The 18,579-nt window shown below is 35.2% G+C and overlaps 1 protein-coding gene across 10 annotated transcripts in view; it reads left to right on the top strand.

Annotated features, from left to right (window-relative positions):
• Positions 1-18,579, top strand: part of LOC123550412 (phosphorylase b kinase regulatory subunit beta-like) — a 110,400-nt gene that overhangs the window by 8,598 nt on the left and 83,223 nt on the right. For 7 of the 10 annotated variants that reach the window (XM_053546316.1, XM_053546318.1, XM_053546317.1 and 4 more), the window contains 7 exons: positions 244-303; positions 696-832; positions 1,983-2,142; positions 9,580-9,777; positions 10,906-10,963; positions 13,117-13,194; positions 14,203-14,214. In XM_053546316.1, coding sequence (XP_053402291.1) covers positions 244-303; positions 696-832; positions 1,983-2,142; positions 9,580-9,777; positions 10,906-10,963; positions 13,117-13,194; positions 14,203-14,214 — 703 coding nt within the window. Of the gene's footprint in view, positions 1-243; positions 304-695; positions 833-1,407; positions 1,568-1,982; positions 2,143-9,579; positions 9,778-10,905; positions 10,964-13,116; positions 13,195-14,202; positions 14,215-18,579 lie in introns of all 10 variants that reach the window. The other 3 variants (XM_053546322.1, XM_053546320.1, XM_053546319.1) reach the window with 2 other exon arrangements.

The following is an 18,579-nucleotide window of genomic DNA, read 5'->3' as shown; positions in this document are numbered from 1 at the left end:
CATTAAAATGGGTCTTCATGACCTAGTAGTCAGAAGTTCAAAATCTTATTATTTTAGTTTTATAACTCTCTGTTTGGAGTGCAGTTAAAAACCTATGTAGCATCAGGTTGGTTAATTTGAGCTCAGATTTGAAAAAGATAGTAAATGTTCCATTTTTTGATATATAAAAATAAATTACATAATTGTTTGGACTGTTCATATTTCTATACACAGAGATATAATACTGTTTTACTATATTTACAGATAGATGTTGTTGGCCTGTACTTGATTATGTTGGTACAAATGATCACATCAGGTCTTCAGGTAATATAAAGTAGATTCTTGTTTGTTTTATTATAAAATCAAAATAATTGTTTCAGTTAATTGAAAAACCACTTTTTTTATTTAAATGATCTGCCTGATTTACATAAAACATGGTCAAAATGTTTGTCTATGGAGTCTAGGCCAAATTAGTTAGTAGGTTATCTGGGGTGAGAAGTAGGTTAGGTGAGTGATACAGGGCCTTTGGTGCTCTCTTCCAAAGAACACATAAAATGTCCATTCATTTTATTTTCAAATGTTGAAATCCTCAAATTCAGTTCCCCACAAAATGATCGTTTTGATAATAAGCAAGAAATTTCATGTCTGCAAAATTAAATGATTCAATAGTGGTTTATAAATGCCCATATTATGTGTGTATTTTCATTTATTTTTAGATAATATACACCACAGATGAGGTGAACTTTGTACAGAATCTTGTATTTTATGTTGAGAGGGCGTACAGAACTCCTGACTATGGTATGTGGGAGAGGGGAAGCAAGTACAATAACGGAAGCACTGAGGTCCATGCTAGGTAAGTCATAGTTACTGTACAGAATCTTGTACTTGTTTATAAAGGGAACACATAGCTTATTTTAGATTGAAGGATTTAAACAGGGGGAGATCAAAGAGAAAAGTTGAAGATTAAATGGTTTGGAGAAAATGAATGGTAGGGATTTAGTATTAAAAAGTAGCTGTTGGAAGAAGAGAAGATAGAAGTGTTTTAGGGCAGAATATTGTAAAGGTAGATTGAATGGTTGTGAAGGAATGTTTATTGCAGGGTTTTAAACAGAAGGCTACTGAAGAACTAGCTGGGAAAGGGATAATAAAGGGTTGTTCGGGAATGTTTACTGCAGGCTTTAAAAAGAAAGCTACAGAAGAACAAGCTAAGGATGGGATATTAGGGAATGCTTTTTGCAAAGTTTTAAAATGAAGGCTACAGTGGAACAAGCTGGGAAAAGGGACTGGAGGATTTAATGGTTAATAAATAAGATAAACCGAGTGATATCCATTTTCAAGTTGAATGGTAGTATTGTCAGAAAAAAAGTTTTTGAACAAAAATGTCAACAGTTTACAATTTTTATGAATTTATTTTTGGTATATTTTTAGTTCTATAGGCATGGCAAAGGCAGCTCTTGAGGCAATAAATGGTGTAAATCTGTTTGGTGACAGTGGTGCATATTGGTCGGTCATTTTTTGTGACTTTGATGCACATAATAGAAACCGAACTATTTTTGATGAATTGCTACCCAGAGAGTCAAACTCCAAGGTATTTGAAGGACTAGATATTTTGTAATATCTGAGTGCCACCAAGCATTAAACAGATCTGACAGTCAAGTGCTGGCTGATGATTTTTATTTTCTCAAAAAGCCAGGAGGTTACCATTTTAAGTAGCTTCAAGGTAACAAAAAAAACAACAAATGTTACACACTCAACACAGAAGAAAAATTATGACAGTTTTCTATTGAACCCTTTTAATGCTTTTATGCAGAAGAAAAAAAAGTACAATTTTTTAAAGAAAAACTTTGTTTAGAAATTGATGATTTCTACACTACCTCACTTTTAAAAGAATCCGGATTATATATCAAGTGGAGATCTGTTTCTGCTTTGTGGCACTCATTGTTGTACTATATGTTGTTTTAACAGATTTTTGTCATAACAACAGTTACTGTGTCATATTTCAGCTCCATAGGTATTGCCAAAGCTGCGTTAGAAGCAATAAATGGAGTGAATTTGTTCGGTGACCAGGGAGCGTCATGGTCTGTGATTTTTGTTGATATTGATGCTCATAACAGGAACCGAACTATTTTTGAGTCAATTTTACCAAGAGAGTCCAATTCTAAGGTATAGACTACCCCAGAGCATGCTTATCCAAGCTCTCTAGTGTTATATAGCATTCCCAGTTTGCCTGGTACTGCAGTCTGTCATGGGTGATTGGTTAAAACACTTGTTGTTTCTGTCTGCATGCATATCTGGGTTCACACTTCCCACCACTATCCTTTCTAGCTCACCTGAGCAATGCTCAGGTGAGTTTTTCTGATCACTCGATGTCCGGCGTCAGGCGTCTGTCTGTCGTCTGTCGTCCGTCAACATTTAGCTTGTGTATGCGATAGAGGCTGTATTTTTCAACTGATCTTCATGAAGTTTGGTCAGAATGATTACCTTGATGAAATCTAGGCCGAGTTTGAAAATGGGTCATCTGGGGTCAAAAACTAGGTCACTAGGTCAAATCAAAGAAAAACCTTGTGTATGCGATAGAGGCTGTATTTTTCAGTTGATCTTCATGAATTTTTGTCAGAATGATTAGTTTGATGAAATCTAGGCCGAGTTTCGAAAATGGGTCATCTAAGATCAAAAACTAGGTCACTAGGTCAAATCAAAGAAAAACCTTGTGTATGCGATAGAGGCTGTATTTTTCAACTGATCTTCATGAAATTTGGTCAGAATGATTACCTTAATAAAATCTAGGCCAGGTTCGAAAATGGGTCATCTGGGGTCAAAAACTAGGTCACTAGGTCAAATCAAAGAAAAACCTTGTGTATGCGATAGAAGCTGTATTTTTCAATTGAGGTTCATGAATTTTGATCAGAATGATTACCTTGATGAAATCTAGGCCAAGTTCGAAAATGGGTCATCTGGGGTCAAAAACTAGGTCACTAGGTCAAATCAAAGAAAAACCTTGTGTATGCAATAGAGGCTTTATTTTCAATTGATCTTCATGAAATTTTGTCAGAATGATTACCTTGATGAAATCTAGGCTGAGTTCGAAAATGGGTCATCTGGGGTCAAAAACTAGGTCACTAGGTCAAATCAAAGAAAAACCTTGTGTATGCAATAGATGCTGTATTTTTCAATTGATCTTCATGAAATTTGGTCAGAATGATTGCCTTGATGAAATCTAGGCCAGTTACGAATATGGGTCATCTGGGGTCAGAAACTAGGACACAAGGTCAAATCAAAGAAAAACCTTGTGTATGCAATAGGGGCTGCATTTTACACCGGATCTTCATGAAATTTGATCAGAATGTTTGTCTGGATGAAATCTAGGTTGAATTTGAATATGGGTCATCTAGGGTCAAAAACTAGGTCACCCGGTCAAATTAAAGAAAAACCTTGTGTATGCAATAGGGGCTGCATTTTACACTGGATATACATACAATTTAGTCAGAATGATTGACTTAATGAAATCTAGGTCAAGTTTGAATATGGGTCATCTGTGGTTAAAAACTAGGTCACTAGGTCAAATAAAAAAAAACCTTGTCTTATAGAGACTGTATTTTTCCATTGATCTTCATGAAATTTGGTCAGAATGATAGCCTTGATGAAATTAAGGTCAATTTTGAATATGGGTCATCTGGGATCAAAAACTAGGTCGCTAGGACAAATCAAAGAAAAAGGTTTTGTATGCGATAGAGGCTGTATTTTTCAATTGAGGTTCATGAAATTTAGTCAGAATGATTGCCTTGATCAAATCTAGGCCAAGTTTGAATGTAGGTTACCTTGGCTTAAAAACTAGGTCATTATGTTAAATTGAAGAAAATACTTGTTTACACTTCAAGGGACTACATTTTTGGTCCAATCTTAATGAAAATTGGTCAGAATATTTGTTTCCACGAAATCACTATGTCAAACATGTTAACACTATTATGGTGTGTTTAGGTGAGCGACCTAGGGCCATCTTGGCCCTCTTGTTTACTAATACATACAATCTCTTCCAAGCTATTTGTACCTCACAAAATTTGTTTACACTACAAGTATCTTATACCTCAGAAGCTTTCTCCACCTTCCAAACAACGCTTCAAGCAGTCTCTGTTTTCAATACAATTTTTGTCTAAAAAAACATTCTTCGCCTTCTAAGCATCCTCATCATTTCAAGCTTTCTCCACCTTCCAAGCATTATCCACTTCCCAAACATTCTCCACCTCCTAAACATCCTTCATCTTCCAAGCATTGACAACCATCTAACCTTTTACCATTTTATCTTCAAAACAGTCTCAACAGTTCAAGCAATCTACATATTCCAGGCATTCTGAACAGTTCAAGCATTTTCCACATTTCAAACAATGTCTACATTCCAAGCAATCTCCACATTCCAAGCATTCTCAATATTTTAAACATTCTCCACTTTCCAAGCAATCATTATTCACCTTCCAGATATTCCTAAAATTTTAAGCAGTTTCAGCTTTCCAAAATGTCTCCACCTTCCAAGCAATCTTCACATTCCAAGCATTTTCAATATTTCAAGTATCTTCACTTTCCAAGCAGTCATTATTTTTCCAAATATTCTTAGAATTTGAAACACTCTTCTTTCCAAACAGTGTCCATCTCCCAAGCATTATCCACCTTCAAAGCTGTCTTCATCTTCCAAGTAATCCACTTACAAAGCATTCTCCACTGTCCATTCTCCACTGTCCAAGCATTCTCAACTTTTCAAGCAATCTCTGCCTTCCAAGCATTATCCACTTTCCCAGCATTATCCACCTCCAAGGCACTATCCAACTTCCATGCATTATCCACTTTCCAAGCATTATCCACTTTCCAAGCATTATCCACCTCCAAGGCACTATCCAACTTCCATGCATTATCCACTTTCCAAGCATTATCCACTTTCCAAGCATTATCCACCTCCAAGGCACTATCCAACTTCCATGCATTATCCACTTTCCAAGCATTATCCACTTTCCAAGCATTATCCACCTCCAAGGCACTATCCAACTTCCATGCATTATCCACTTTCCAAGCATTATCCACTTTCCAAGCATTATCCACCTCCAAGGCACTATCCAACTTCCATGCATTATCCACTTTCCAAGCATTATCCACTTTCCAAGCATTATCCACATTTCAAGCAGTCTCCATATTTCAAGCATTATCCACCAACCAGTCTTTCTTCATCTCAAAAGCATTCTCCACATTCCAAGCATTCTCCACTTCCAGAGTATTCTCCATCTTCAAAACATTCTCCATCTCCACTTCCTTAGCATTCTACACCTTCCAAGCATGATTGTCCAATGTCTAAGCATTGTCCAACCCCCAAGTATTATCTACCTGCTAAACATTGTCCACCTTCCAAACATTGTCCAATGTCCAAACATTAGCATTTTCCAAGCATTTCCCACCTTACAAGTATCGCCCACATTCCAAGCATTGTCCACATTTCAAGCATTCCATGTCTTCCAGTTAATATCTACATTCCAAGCACTGTGCACTTTCTAAACATTCTTTCATATAATAGCAACATTTTGTACTCCTGAACACTATACTTCTAAACATCCTGTACTTCCAAAGTTGTCTTTTTCTTCTGGAAACTTTGTACATGCAGTGCCAAAACATTACCTTTCCTACAAACATTCTTTAATTCTCTAGCATTCATTTACTTTCAAATATACTATACTTCCAAAACATTCTCTCCCTTTCAGAGATTCTGTACTTCTATTGCATTCTCTTTCTTCCAGCTATTCTGTACGTCCAAAGCATTAACTTTTCTTCCAAACATGTTTTACCCAAGTTTTCTCTGTCATTCAAACACTGCACCTCCATAGCATTCTCTTTCTGTCAAACACTCTGTACTTCCCTAGCATTCTCTTTGTTTCTACTAACCAAGTATTCTATATCAAATAGTCTGCACTGCCATAGTATTTTCTTTCTTTCAAACACTGTACTTATCTAGCATTCCCTTTGTTCCTGCAGACTTTGTACACCTTCTGTACCATCAACACAACAGGAAAAATGTTTATATTCAGCCCTAAATTTAAGTGGTGCAAAACTTGATACATGTTGGAAGCTGAAATTCGAGCACAATAAATATGCTGCTAGACTGTGCTAAATATATGTTGGTGTACGGGATGTAGTCTAATCAGAATCTGTTTAAGTGTTTGGTGTGGCTTGAAAAACTGCATTTTACGCAGCAAGCTATATTGTACATGTATATAGTTATATTATGAAAACTTAAGAACATGCTGAAGAAGTGTGCTAATTAAACAGGGATTGTTTGGCATGCAGTGATTGTTTGATAGACTTCTAACAAAGAAGGTGCAATTTGCAGTGATGTTTATCCTCCTACTGTTAAACACAAGTGGGATGGCTAGTAAATGAACATTATCATTGATAGTGTAATATCAACATATTCAAAATGGTCACACAGTGTTAAAATTGTTTTATGTGCTACAAAGTGATTGGGTTACTGTATTGTCCATCAGTCTTAGTTCCAGTAACAAGGACAAGAATATAATGCAAGGCTGTGCTATGCTTACAGATCTTTAGATTTCTGTACTGGTATTCTAGCACCAAAGTCATAAATGTTAATCAGTAGTATGCTAGTACACTGTTCATAAGTCCTGTTGACTGTAATTGTGTTTTTTAGGTTGAAAAATATATTTGCCAAAATCCATTGCATTTTTAATAGCTGATAGTATAAAGTCCTGTATTCCTTTTTTATGAGACATTACCAGGTTTAGTAACTCTGGAAGGGTTGTTGGAAGTGTTTCTTATTTTAGACATTTATTGTGCACATTTGGCATTTGCCAGAGGTTGGCACAGTATTACCTGCCTAGGAAAACTGGGTGTCCTTGAGACAGAGTTTAATACCAAATATTAGAAGCTGTAACATTATTAATGCATATAATAAAGTTGAGTTTTAAATAGCTTTGTTCAATGGAATAAGAAGTTTTAAGTGCACAGATGTTTAACAGCATGACTGCTTATATAATTTGCACAAGGTGTATATATTTTTAACAGTTGAAGTTGTGCCTTTAATGTTCATTGTAGTATTCAGAAAATTCTTGCTGTTTGGATAATATCTTTTTCACTGTGGTGGTGGGATTATTGTCTTCATCTTTAATAACATTTAATTTAATCACCCACATTTCTTACATTTTTGTTCTGTCTTCCTATGTATCCAGTCAGATATAATCTTCCAGTATAGTCTGTTATTTGAATTACATGTATATTAAAACACATATAGTTTTAAAGTTATCATACTAAGTTTAATCTAATAGATCCAATATTTTATATATTTTTTGCGTAACTTTTAGCTTTTATTTTATATACACTGTCCTCAAAGGCAGAATTACTTGCTGCCAGCAGGCTAAAGGTTAATATGTTGAGATGTCAGTACTTAGAGCATTCAAAGTTCTTTGCTTAATTTACCTGATTGTACTTATTTGTAAAATTCTGGAAAGTTTTAAGTTTGTAGTTAAAGAAATCCTTTCAACTTCTAGTAATTTACATGTAGCTTACCATTTAATTTTAAGAAATCTTTAGCAGACACCTGTTATTTAGATTTCATTTTCTTATGTTCACAAGCATATTAATAATAATAATAATAATAGCTTTATTACCTCCACTACTGAAGAGCTGAGAAATTTCAACCCTGTCGGGTAATTGGAGGAAATTAGCATTCTAATCATATTGAATATCTAGACATTTTTTAAAATTGCATACCATTAAACAACAAGAAAATATAAATCAATTTTGTACATGTAAGGAAATATCTTCAAAGTCAGTGTTCATGTTTCTTTAAATATTTTGTAAGACATGATTGTATCTGTCAGTCTACAAGGATTTTGAAATAGTTTGTAAAACTTTTGAACAGTTTGGAATTGATAACTAGAATTTATTCAGCCACTGTGACATGATTGTTTAAGGCTAACATTTGTGAGTGTTTTCCTTGACAATATTTTTAGGATTTTCCTGAATTGCAGGTATGGCTTTTTGTTTCTACAGATAGTCGGGATGAAAATTTGTAGAATGTTTACCCTTTTACCCTGTTGTGTAAGCTAAAGCTTTGAATTAAGAGGACAATTAATAGTTTTATTTGTAATTCTTCCATAGTATGAGTATTTGTGTCATTTGGAAAAGTTTAAATATTCTCAGATTAGCCAGAGCCCATGCTCATATTGGATCAACATGCTGAGATTGACAGTCAGTCTAAAAATGATATATTTTTCTGTGCTCTTTCAAAAGGTAAATTCTTACAGATTATTAACTGTGACTGAACTATGACCCAGACTGTGACTGTGAACTATGCCTGTGGACTGTGACTGTGGAACTATGAACTGTGACTGTGAAAGATGACTATATATTACATGTGACTGAACTATGACTGTAGACTGTGACTGTGGAGCTATGAACTGTGACTGTGAATGGTGACTATTAACTGTGACTGAAATTTGACTGCAGACTGTGACTGTGAACTATGACTGTGACTGTGGACTTTGACTGTGACTGTGGACTTTGACTGTGACTTGACCTGTGACTGTGAACTATGACATGTTTTTTTTTCTTCTATTACTTCACACATGTAAATGATTTGTAAAAATTAAAACATAAAACTGCTTCATAGTTTACCCATGGTATATCAGTGAGTTACAGCAAATTTTATGATAGAATAGAATGTATTGCTAGAAAAAAGTTATCATAATATGTTTCAGCTGTTCAGCCTATTGCCAGTATAAGCCATAAATAATAACATTAATGTTATTAATGCAAAACAAAGCAGAAATAGTGCAATAGTCACATATAAGAATAGGAAATATTTTGGATTGAGCTGTGATAAATAGATAAATAGTCAAATCAGTTCTAAAGACCATCTATGACCAAACTACCAGCTGGATTAAACCTTCAGCCTGCTGGCAGCAAATGATTCTGCCCAGGTCGCCAGTGCAGACCAAGATCAGTCTGCATGTCTGTGCAGGTTGAACATGGTCTGCATTATTCGCTCTTCAGTCAGTAAGTTCTCAGTGAACATCAAATAAGAAATGGTACTGCTCAAACTGAACGATAGACCAGGCCATTTTAGAAATTAAGTAGTGTTAATTAAAGTTAAAAACTCAGTTTCATTTTGGGAATTTAACAATTTTCATGGATGATTTATGGCCTGCTGCGAATACTGAGCAGTATTTGCCTGACTTTGGTTGTCACAAGCAAGGACTTTATGTACTGTTTGACTGCTAACAGAGTTTTCCCAAGACTTTACTGTTATTACGTACCAGATTAACTTCTAAAATGATTGAAAAAATATTAAATGTAATTTTATTGCTGTTTCACAAAATATTTAATGTCATTTGCCATAATATGTAGCTTCAAATCAAATAACTGAGGGTTTATATTTATATAATATGAATACATTTTCAAAAGCTTAATGCATGTTTCAAAAGTATTTTCAGGTGGAAGACATGTTGCATTAGACATACCTTAATACAGGTTGAAACTTCTAAAAAGGTTTGACTGTTTATATTACATTATTTTCATGTCATACATACTACAGTCATATATTTTTAGAATACAGATGCATCGTTATTGGCAACTGTTGGTTGGCCGGCATTTGGTATTCATGAAGAACCAATCAGGTCAAGGACAATAGACAAGGTGAAGCGTAAGCTGAGGGGTCCTCGAGGGTTTAAGAGGTTTATCCGGGACGGGTACAAGACAGTGGTAGAGGATAACAAAAGGAAGTACTACAAACCTGCAGAAATAAAAGTTAGTACTTTAGCTGAGTAAAAACTTGTGGTAAATGACTTCAGTATAAACCAAACGTACATGTAGAATGGAAAACTGTCCAAACTTACTGAACTACTGTCTTAACTTACTGAACTGTCATGAGTTACTGAGCTGTTCTGACATAGTGAAAGCAGTCCATATGTTTTGAAACGTCGTAACTTATTAGTTTCTGTCTGAGCTTACTGAACTGTCATTTCTTATTGAACTGCTCTTACTTATTTAACTATCCTAATTGATTGAACTCTGTACAAACTTATCAAGCTCTGTCCTAATTCATTTTGGTTTTTGCTACCAAATTTGAACTGTCCTAACATAATGAACTGTCCTCATTTATTGAACTGTTCTAACATGTTGTGCTCGTATATCTAATTGAACTGCCCTGACTTGTCAAACAGTCACTGTCCTAACTGATTGCATTGTTTTTACTTATTGAACTGTCACTTTCTAGCATATTGAAATGTCCTAGCTGATGGAACTGTTTTAACTGATTGCATTGACCTAACATATTGAGCTGTTTTACTTACTGAAATGTCCTATATTATGCAACTGTTTTTTATTATTGAACTGACATTACTTATTGAAATGACCAGCATTACTTTTCTTATTCAACTGCCCTAGCTTAATGAACTGTCTTTACTTACTGAACTGATCTTATTTACTGATGGAGTATAGCAGAAGCTTTAGGGGCATTAAAGGTGAAAAAAAAGCAAATTTGCCAAATTGTGATCACATAGTAAAATTTTAATAATCTTAAATGAATATCAAAATAGTTGCGTCGAAGTTTCAAGAATGAAATACTTGCCATAATATATTGAGGAGGGGTTTTTGTCCTCCTATTATAATATGAGCCGTGCCATGAGAAAACATAGTGGGTTTGCGACCAGCATGGATCCAGACCAGCCTGCACATCCGTGCAGTCTGGTCAGGATACATGCTGTTCACTTTCAAACCTAATGGAATTAGAGAAACTAATAGCAAACAGCATGGATCCTGACCAGACTGCGTGGATGCGCAGGCTAGTCTGGATCCATGCTGGTCGCAAACCCACTATGTTGGTTTTCCCATGGCACGGCTCATATTATAATTATGTTTACCTATATTTTCCAGAATTTTGATGGGATAGAATGTGAATGGCCTATGTTCTATGTGTACATGCTGATAGACTGTGAGTATTTTGTACTTACCTTGCAATAAATTGTATTTGACAACTGACAAGAGATTAAACTATAAAACTGAAGTGAGACTTTTATAAGAACGTAACAGGTTGGAACATACTGCAGAAATCTCAATAAATATCGAGATGGCTGAAAACGTGCTGTTTTATAGATGAAAATTTTTACTTTAAATGTTTTGATATATTTAACAGGGTGATAGGTAATTTCATGAGCAGAAGCTTCCCAGGTTTTAGCTTGACTATTCCAATAATAGTTTGTGCTATTCTACTCACTCTGCAAGTTCCTATCTCCAAAACTTTTAACTAATGCAGGTATTGAATTGAAACTTCACATTTTTCTTCAGGGTTATAAAACTAGGTGATAGCAACAGGTCCCATAACTCTGACATGTATTTTGGTCAAACTATGCCCCCTTTTTGACTTAGAAATCCTGGCTAAAGTTTTGCATGCAAGTAAAGATAGCTATTATGAAAGGCATATGATTTTGAAACTTATTTTTTAGCTCACCTGAGCACGAAGTGCTCAAAGGTGAGCTTTTGTGATCGCCCTGTGTCTGTCGTCCGTCGTCAACAATTTGACTGTTAACACTCTAGAGGTCACAATTTTGGCCCAATCTTAATGAAACTTGGTCAGAATGTTACCCTCAATAAAATCTTGGACAAGTTCGATATTGGGTCATCTGGGGCCAAAAACTAGGTCACCAGGTCAAATCAAAGGAAAAGCTTGTTAACACTCTAAAGGTCACAATTTTGGCCCAATCTTAATGAAACTTGGTCAGAATGTTACCCTCAATAAAATCTTGGACGAATTCGATATTGGGTCATCTGGGGTCAAAAACTATGTCACCAGGTCAGATCAAAGGAAAAGCTTGTTAACACTCTAGAGGTCACAATTTTGGCCCAATCTTAATGAAACTTGGTCAGAATGTTACCCTCAATAAAATCTTGGACGAGTTCGATATTGGGTCATCTGGGGTCAAAAACTAGGTCACCAGGTCAGATCAAAGGAAAAGCTTGTTAACACTGTAGTGGCCATATTTATGACCTTACCTTAATGAAACTTGGTCAGAATGTAAATCTGGATGATCTATAGGTCAAGTTTAGATCTGGGTCAGGTGGGGTCAAAAACTAGGTCACTAGGTCAAATCAAAGGAAAAGCTTTTTAACACTGTAGTGGCCACATTCATGACCATACCTTAATGAAACCTCGTCAGAATGTTAATCTTGATGATCTATAGGTCAAGTTCAAATCTGGGTCAGGTGGGGTCAAAAACTAGGTCACTAGGTCAAATCAAAGGAAAAGCTTGTTAACACTCTAGAGGCCACATTTATGACTATATCTTTATGAAACTTAATCGGGAGGTTAATCTTGATGATCTTTAGGTCAAGTTTGAATCTGGGTCATGTGGGATCAAAAACTAGGTCACCAGGTCAAATCAAAGGAAAAGCTAGTTAACACTTTAGAGGCTACATCTATGACCATATGTTAATAAAACTTGGTCAGAATGTTGATCTTGATGATCTTTAGGTCAGTAGGTCAGGTGAGCGATACAGGGCCTTCATGTCCCTCTTGTTCTTTTTTTAGGTCAGTATCAAACCTCACTGGGTCAGTTCCCATAACTCTGACATGTAATTTATTTAAATTATGCCCCATTTTTTACTTAGAAAATCCTCGTTAAAGTTTTGCATGCATGTTACTATCTCAAAAATTAATGCAAATATTAAATTGAAACTTTACATGTTTCCATTTCAGGTCCCATAACTCTTACATGTATTTTGCAAAATTATGTTCCCTTTTTAACTTAAAAACTTCTGGTTAAAATTTTGCATGCGAGTTACTATCTCCAAAACTAATGCAGATACTGGATAGATATTTTAACATTTGGGGTAATACTTCTGCTTCTGGGAGAACAGTTCGAATTGTCAAGCATTTGCTGTCTTACGGACAGCTGTTGTCTAGAATGTCAGGTGTAAAGCACCCACACATGGGACTGTTATCTCAGTGTTAGTTATTTTAGTTGGAGTAGCAAAGCATCAGTCTTTTAACCCCTTGGTATGTAATTAGAGTGTGTTGCCACTGGACCACATTGTCTGCTTCCTATTTAGATAATCTCTTTGAAAAAAGTTTAATTTTATTAAATACAGGTATATTCCTTGGTGACAAAGAAGGCATCGCGACATACTCTAAACTACTTGATAATGTGATGACAAGGTCAAATGAAGGTAAGAAAATAAGTCACGTGTTGTATTTAATCAAGAAATGCCTAAATTCTCAATTAAGGCTTTAATTAAAAGGAATGTCTGTCTATTAATCACTTCTCACCAGTCCAGTTGACTAGGACTATTATGATTGTACTTATACTTTATGTAAGTTTGTTGACATAAAGCAAATACAGCTATTTTCAGAGGGCATAAATTTGTTGGCATTGAATTACTTGCAAAAAATAAATTTGAGATGTATTTGGTTTATTAGGATTTTAGTTTCATGGACTAATACAGCTTCAAAATCAGTTAGTATAAGTCACTTAGCAATAACTATGGATTCATGGTATATTTTGGCCTTTATTTACCTTCCACACCCCACATTAAGTTTGAAAAACTAACCTTTATTTATTTTATTTTTTTCAAAGAGTTCTACTACACATATCAGTGAATTGTTTACTTTTGTGACAGTTTTGGTACTCCATTGGAGAACCTTCATCAGACTGTCTTTATTTAAAGTTTTTAATCTGAATTTAAACTGTACATTAATTTATAAAGGTTATTTGATATTTTTCGAGAAATATGCACAAATTTTGCTGTGGGGATGTTACGCAACTTTGGAGGACAATATTGACCTGCAAAAGAATGCGTGAATTTCTGTATACATTTAATTATTACATGTATATAAATTATGTAAATTGTCACTTTAGCGCAAAAAGTGAATAAGTCCTTCTTTAAGTCAATGCAGTTATCCACTTCTTGCACTGAGGTGTGTTCTTTAGCCCGAGCCAGATTGAAAAATATTGTCATTAAATTACTTTTAAAGGCAACAAAACACATGAAAGTGACATCACATACAATGTTACGCACCCAATATGGAATTTGAACGTCAGTCTTGAAAAATATTGACATTTCAGGTTCCATTGCAACATAAAAAACTTTTAAGTGAGTGTGTGATAAAAGATTTTGTTTATGTTTAACGTTATATATTAAATTTTATGACTTTTCTTCTTTGTATTATTTCTTTAGATGGAATTCCTGGTAATATGAACAATAAGTAGAGAAAAAAGTATTTCATGCATGCTTCCATTTAGTTATATAAAACATTAAAGTCACTGTCTTGTTTTATGAACATATGGTTCCAGTTTTTTTAGCTCAACTATTCAAAGAATAGTAGAGCTATTGGACTCACCTGTGATGTGGTGTTGGCGTCCTGATTTGTTTAATTTTTTGTATGTTAGCTGGTATCTCAGTAACCACTTGTGGGAATGTATTAAATCTTCACAAGCTTTAGAGATAGTACCTAATTTTTTTAAATCATAGGTATGAAGTTAAAAAGCTTTGAAATGAAAACAGATATCCATATCTTTCTCAAAAATAGATATATTGACAATATTTTAACCAGAAGCGTAGAGTTATGAACATTTAATATTTTCATGTAAAAGAAATCTTTGTGATCAAGGAAATGTAACTCTTCTTGAACCTGGAGAGCAGAAACATCAAAGGGACATAATATAGCGAATATTTTCTACTTGGGTGCATTTGATTTAACATTCAACTGTCATCTGGATTTCTAAAAAATGATCCATGATACTGTGTGCTAAAAATATAGAACAACTGGAACAGTCCTTTAACAGTAAAAAGATGCTGTAGTAGAATGAAAATTGTTAAGCTGTAACTGGGACTCGAACCCAGGACCTCTCACACCTAAGGCAGACACTCTACCACTTCCCTATAACAGCAGTAGCCATAGCTAGGCAGTTAAAGTGCACCGATTACATTACGTGACCAGGAACGTTTTGTGACAATATAATTGGCCTACTCTGGATTATCGGCGTATTCGCTTTGTTACCTAACGGCAATTTTCATGTAAAGAAAAAATATAACCTAATGCTGTAAACGTTTTAATCGGTCAAAACTGTCCAAATTTCTCTGACTTATTTTTTAGACTATAAACTTACTAACTGGTAGTACCAGTGAAATATAACTTACACTGAATCTTATATATTTACCTTTTTAGCAGCTGGCGAATGGCAAAGACTGTGGGCTTTGTCCAAATATAAGCAATTACTTTACCAGTTTCGAGATGATATCAATTGATAGGAAATTACAGTTACAAACTAAATACCTTTCTGCAACACATGGAGTCATTAGCATTCACTGGCAATCAGTATTATGACTAAGATCGACGATCATTCATTCATTCAAATAATTTATAGACAGAGTCCGTTGTTTACATTTTTGATCATTACCGGTGCTCTTGTAAAAACCACTTGCTTTGAAAAATCGAAGAATGCGAAGACCTATGGTATACAAGCTTATGTACAGTGAATAACTGACTTAAATTGCACAGGTTTCATTACTCTTTTTTGCTTTTTTACAAAATTATGCCCCTTTTTCAACTTAGAAATTTTTGGTTAAGTTTTTGTATGTAAGCTGGTATCTCAGTGCCCACTACTGGAAATAGATTGAAACTTCACACACTTGTTCACTGTCATCATCTGACATGCATTGACCAAGTCCCAAAACTCTACCTTGGTTGTTTTTTTTTTTGTTAAATTATGCCCCTTTTTCCACTTAGCAATTTTTGGTTAAGTTTTTGGCTCACCTGAGCACAAAGTGCTCAAAGGTGAGCTTTTGTGATCGCCCTGTATCCGTCGTCTGTCATTCGTCAGCAATTTGACTGTTAACACTCTAGAGGTCACAAGTTTGGCCCAATCTTAATGAAACTTGGTCAGAATGTAACCCTCAATAAAATCTTGGATGAGTTTGATATTGGGTCATCTGGGGTCAAAAACTAGGTCACCAGGTCAATTCAAAGGAAAAGCTTGTTAACACTCTAGAGGTCACAATTTTGGCCCAATCTTAATAGAACTTGGTCAGAATGTTACCCTTAATAAAATCTTGGACAGGTTCGATATTGGGTCATCTGGGGTCAAAAACTAGGTCACCAGGTCAAATCAAAGGAAAAGCTTGTTAACTCTCTAGAGGTCACAATTTGGGCCAGATCTTAATGAAACTTGGTCAGAATGTTACTCTCAATAAAATCTTGGTTGAGTTCGACTTGGGTCATCTGGGGTCAAAAACTAGGTCACCAGGTCAAATCAAAGGAAAAGCTTGTTAACACTCTAGAGGTCACAATTTTAGCCCAATCTTAATGAAACTTGGCCAGAATGTTAATCTTGATGGTCTCAAGGTCTAGTTTGAATCTGGGTCATGTTGGATCAAAAACTAGGTCACAAGGTCAAATCAAAGGAAAAACTTGTTAACACTGTGGATGCCACCTTTATGACCGTATCTTAATGAAACTTGGTCAGAATGTTAACCTTGATGAGCTTTAGGTCAAGTTGGAATCTGGATCATGTGGGGTCAGAAACTAGGGCACCGGGTCAATCAAAAGGAAAAGCTAGTTAACACTGTGAGATGACACTTTATGACCATATCTTTAATGAAATTGGTCAGAATGTTAATCTATAGGTCAAGTTCAAATCTGGGTCAGGGGGGTCAAAACTAGGACACCGGTCAAATCAAAGGGAAAAGCTTGTTAACACACTAAGGCCACATTTATGCCCTGTATCTTCATGAAACTTGGTCAGAATGTTACCTGATGACTTGATGATCTTTAGGTCAGTAGGTCAGGTGAGCGATACAGGACCTTCATGGCCCTCTTGTTGTATGTAAGCTGGTATCTCAGTACCCACTTATGGGAATGGATTGAAACCTACACACTTGTTCACTGTTATGGTCTGACATGCATTGTGCAGGTCAAATAAGTCTACTTAGCATTTTGTCAAAATAATGCAGGCCCCCTTTTTCGACTTAGCAGTTTTTGGTTAAGTTTTGTATGTAAGCTGGTATCTCAATATCAAATAATGGGAAAGGATTGAAACTTCACACACTTGTTCACTGTCATGATATAAAATGCTTTTAAAGGTTTAATGACTCTACTTTGCATTTTTACAAAACTATGCCCCTTTTTTAGCTCACCTGAGCAATGTATTTTTCAATTAATCTTCATGAATTTTGGTCAGAATGATTACCTTGATGAAATCTAGGCCGAGTTTGAAAATGGGTCATCTGGGGTCAAATCAAAGAAAAACCTTGTGTATGCGATAGAGGCTGTATTTACAATTAATCTTCATGAATTTTGGACAGAATGATTACCTTGATGAAATCTAGGCCGAATTCGGAAAGGGGTCATCTGGGGTCAAAAACTAGGTCACTAGGTCAAATCAAAGAAAAACCTTGTGTATGCGATAGAGGCTGTATTTTTCAATTAATCTTCAATGAATTATGGTCAGAATGATTGCCTTGATAAAATCTAGGTCAAGTTGGAATATGGGTCCTCTAGGGTAAAAAAATAGGTCACTAGGTCAAATCAAAGAAAAAGCCTATATATGTGATAGAGGCTTTATTTTTCAATTGATCTTCCTGAAATTAAGTCAAAATGACAATCTTAATAAAATCTAGGCTGAGTTTGAAAATGGGTCATCTAGGGTCAAAAAGTAGGTCACTAGGTCAAATCAAAGAAAAACCTTGTGTATGCGATAGAGGCTGTATTTTTCAATTGATCTTCATGAAATTTAGTCAGAATGATTGCATTGGTGAAGTCTAGATCAGGTTTGAATATGGGTCATCTGGGGTCAAAAACTGGGTCACTAGGTCAAATCAAAGAAAACACTTTTTGTATGCAATAGAGGCTATATTTTTCAATTGATCTTCCTGAAATTAAGTCAGAATGATTGCCTTGATGAAATCTAGGTCAAGTTTGAATATGGGTCATCTTGGGTCAAAAAGTAGGTCACTAGGTCAGATCAAAGAAAAAGCTTGTGTATGTGATAGAGGCTGTATTTTTCAATTGATCTTCATGAAATTAAGTCAGAATGATTGCTTGATAAAATCTACGTTTAGTTTGATTATGGGTCATCTGGGATCAAAAAGTAGGTAACTAGGTCAAATCAAAGAAAATCCTTCTGTATGTGATAGTGGCTGTATTTTTCAATTAATCTTCTTGAAATTTGGTCAGAATGATTCCCTTGATGAAATCTAGGTCAAGGTCTAATATGGATAGTCTGGGGTCAAAAACTAGGTCACTAGGTCAAATCAAAGAAAAACCTTGTGTATGCGATAGAGGCTGTATTTTTCAATTGCTCTTCGTGAAATTTGGTCAGAATGTTAGCCTTGATGAAATCTAGGTCAAGTTCAAATATGGGTCATCTGGGATCAAAAACTAGATCACTAGGTCAAATCAAAGAAAATACTTGTTTATACTCAAGATTTTTTGCTCCAATTTTAATGATAATTGGTCAGAATATTTTTTTCCATGAAATTACTAGGTCAAACATGTTTACACTGTTATGGTGTGTTATGGCTTCCTAGGGCCATCTTGGCTCTCTTGTTCAGCTT

The sequence above is a fragment of the Mercenaria mercenaria genome, chromosome 6 (genome assembly GCF_021730395.1).
Source record: "Mercenaria mercenaria strain notata chromosome 6, MADL_Memer_1, whole genome shotgun sequence".
In the NCBI taxonomy this organism is placed as follows: domain Eukaryota; kingdom Metazoa; phylum Mollusca; class Bivalvia; order Venerida; family Veneridae; genus Mercenaria; species Mercenaria mercenaria.
The sequence above is the reverse complement of the archived record's forward strand: the minus strand, read 5'-3'. Positions and strand labels throughout refer to the sequence as shown.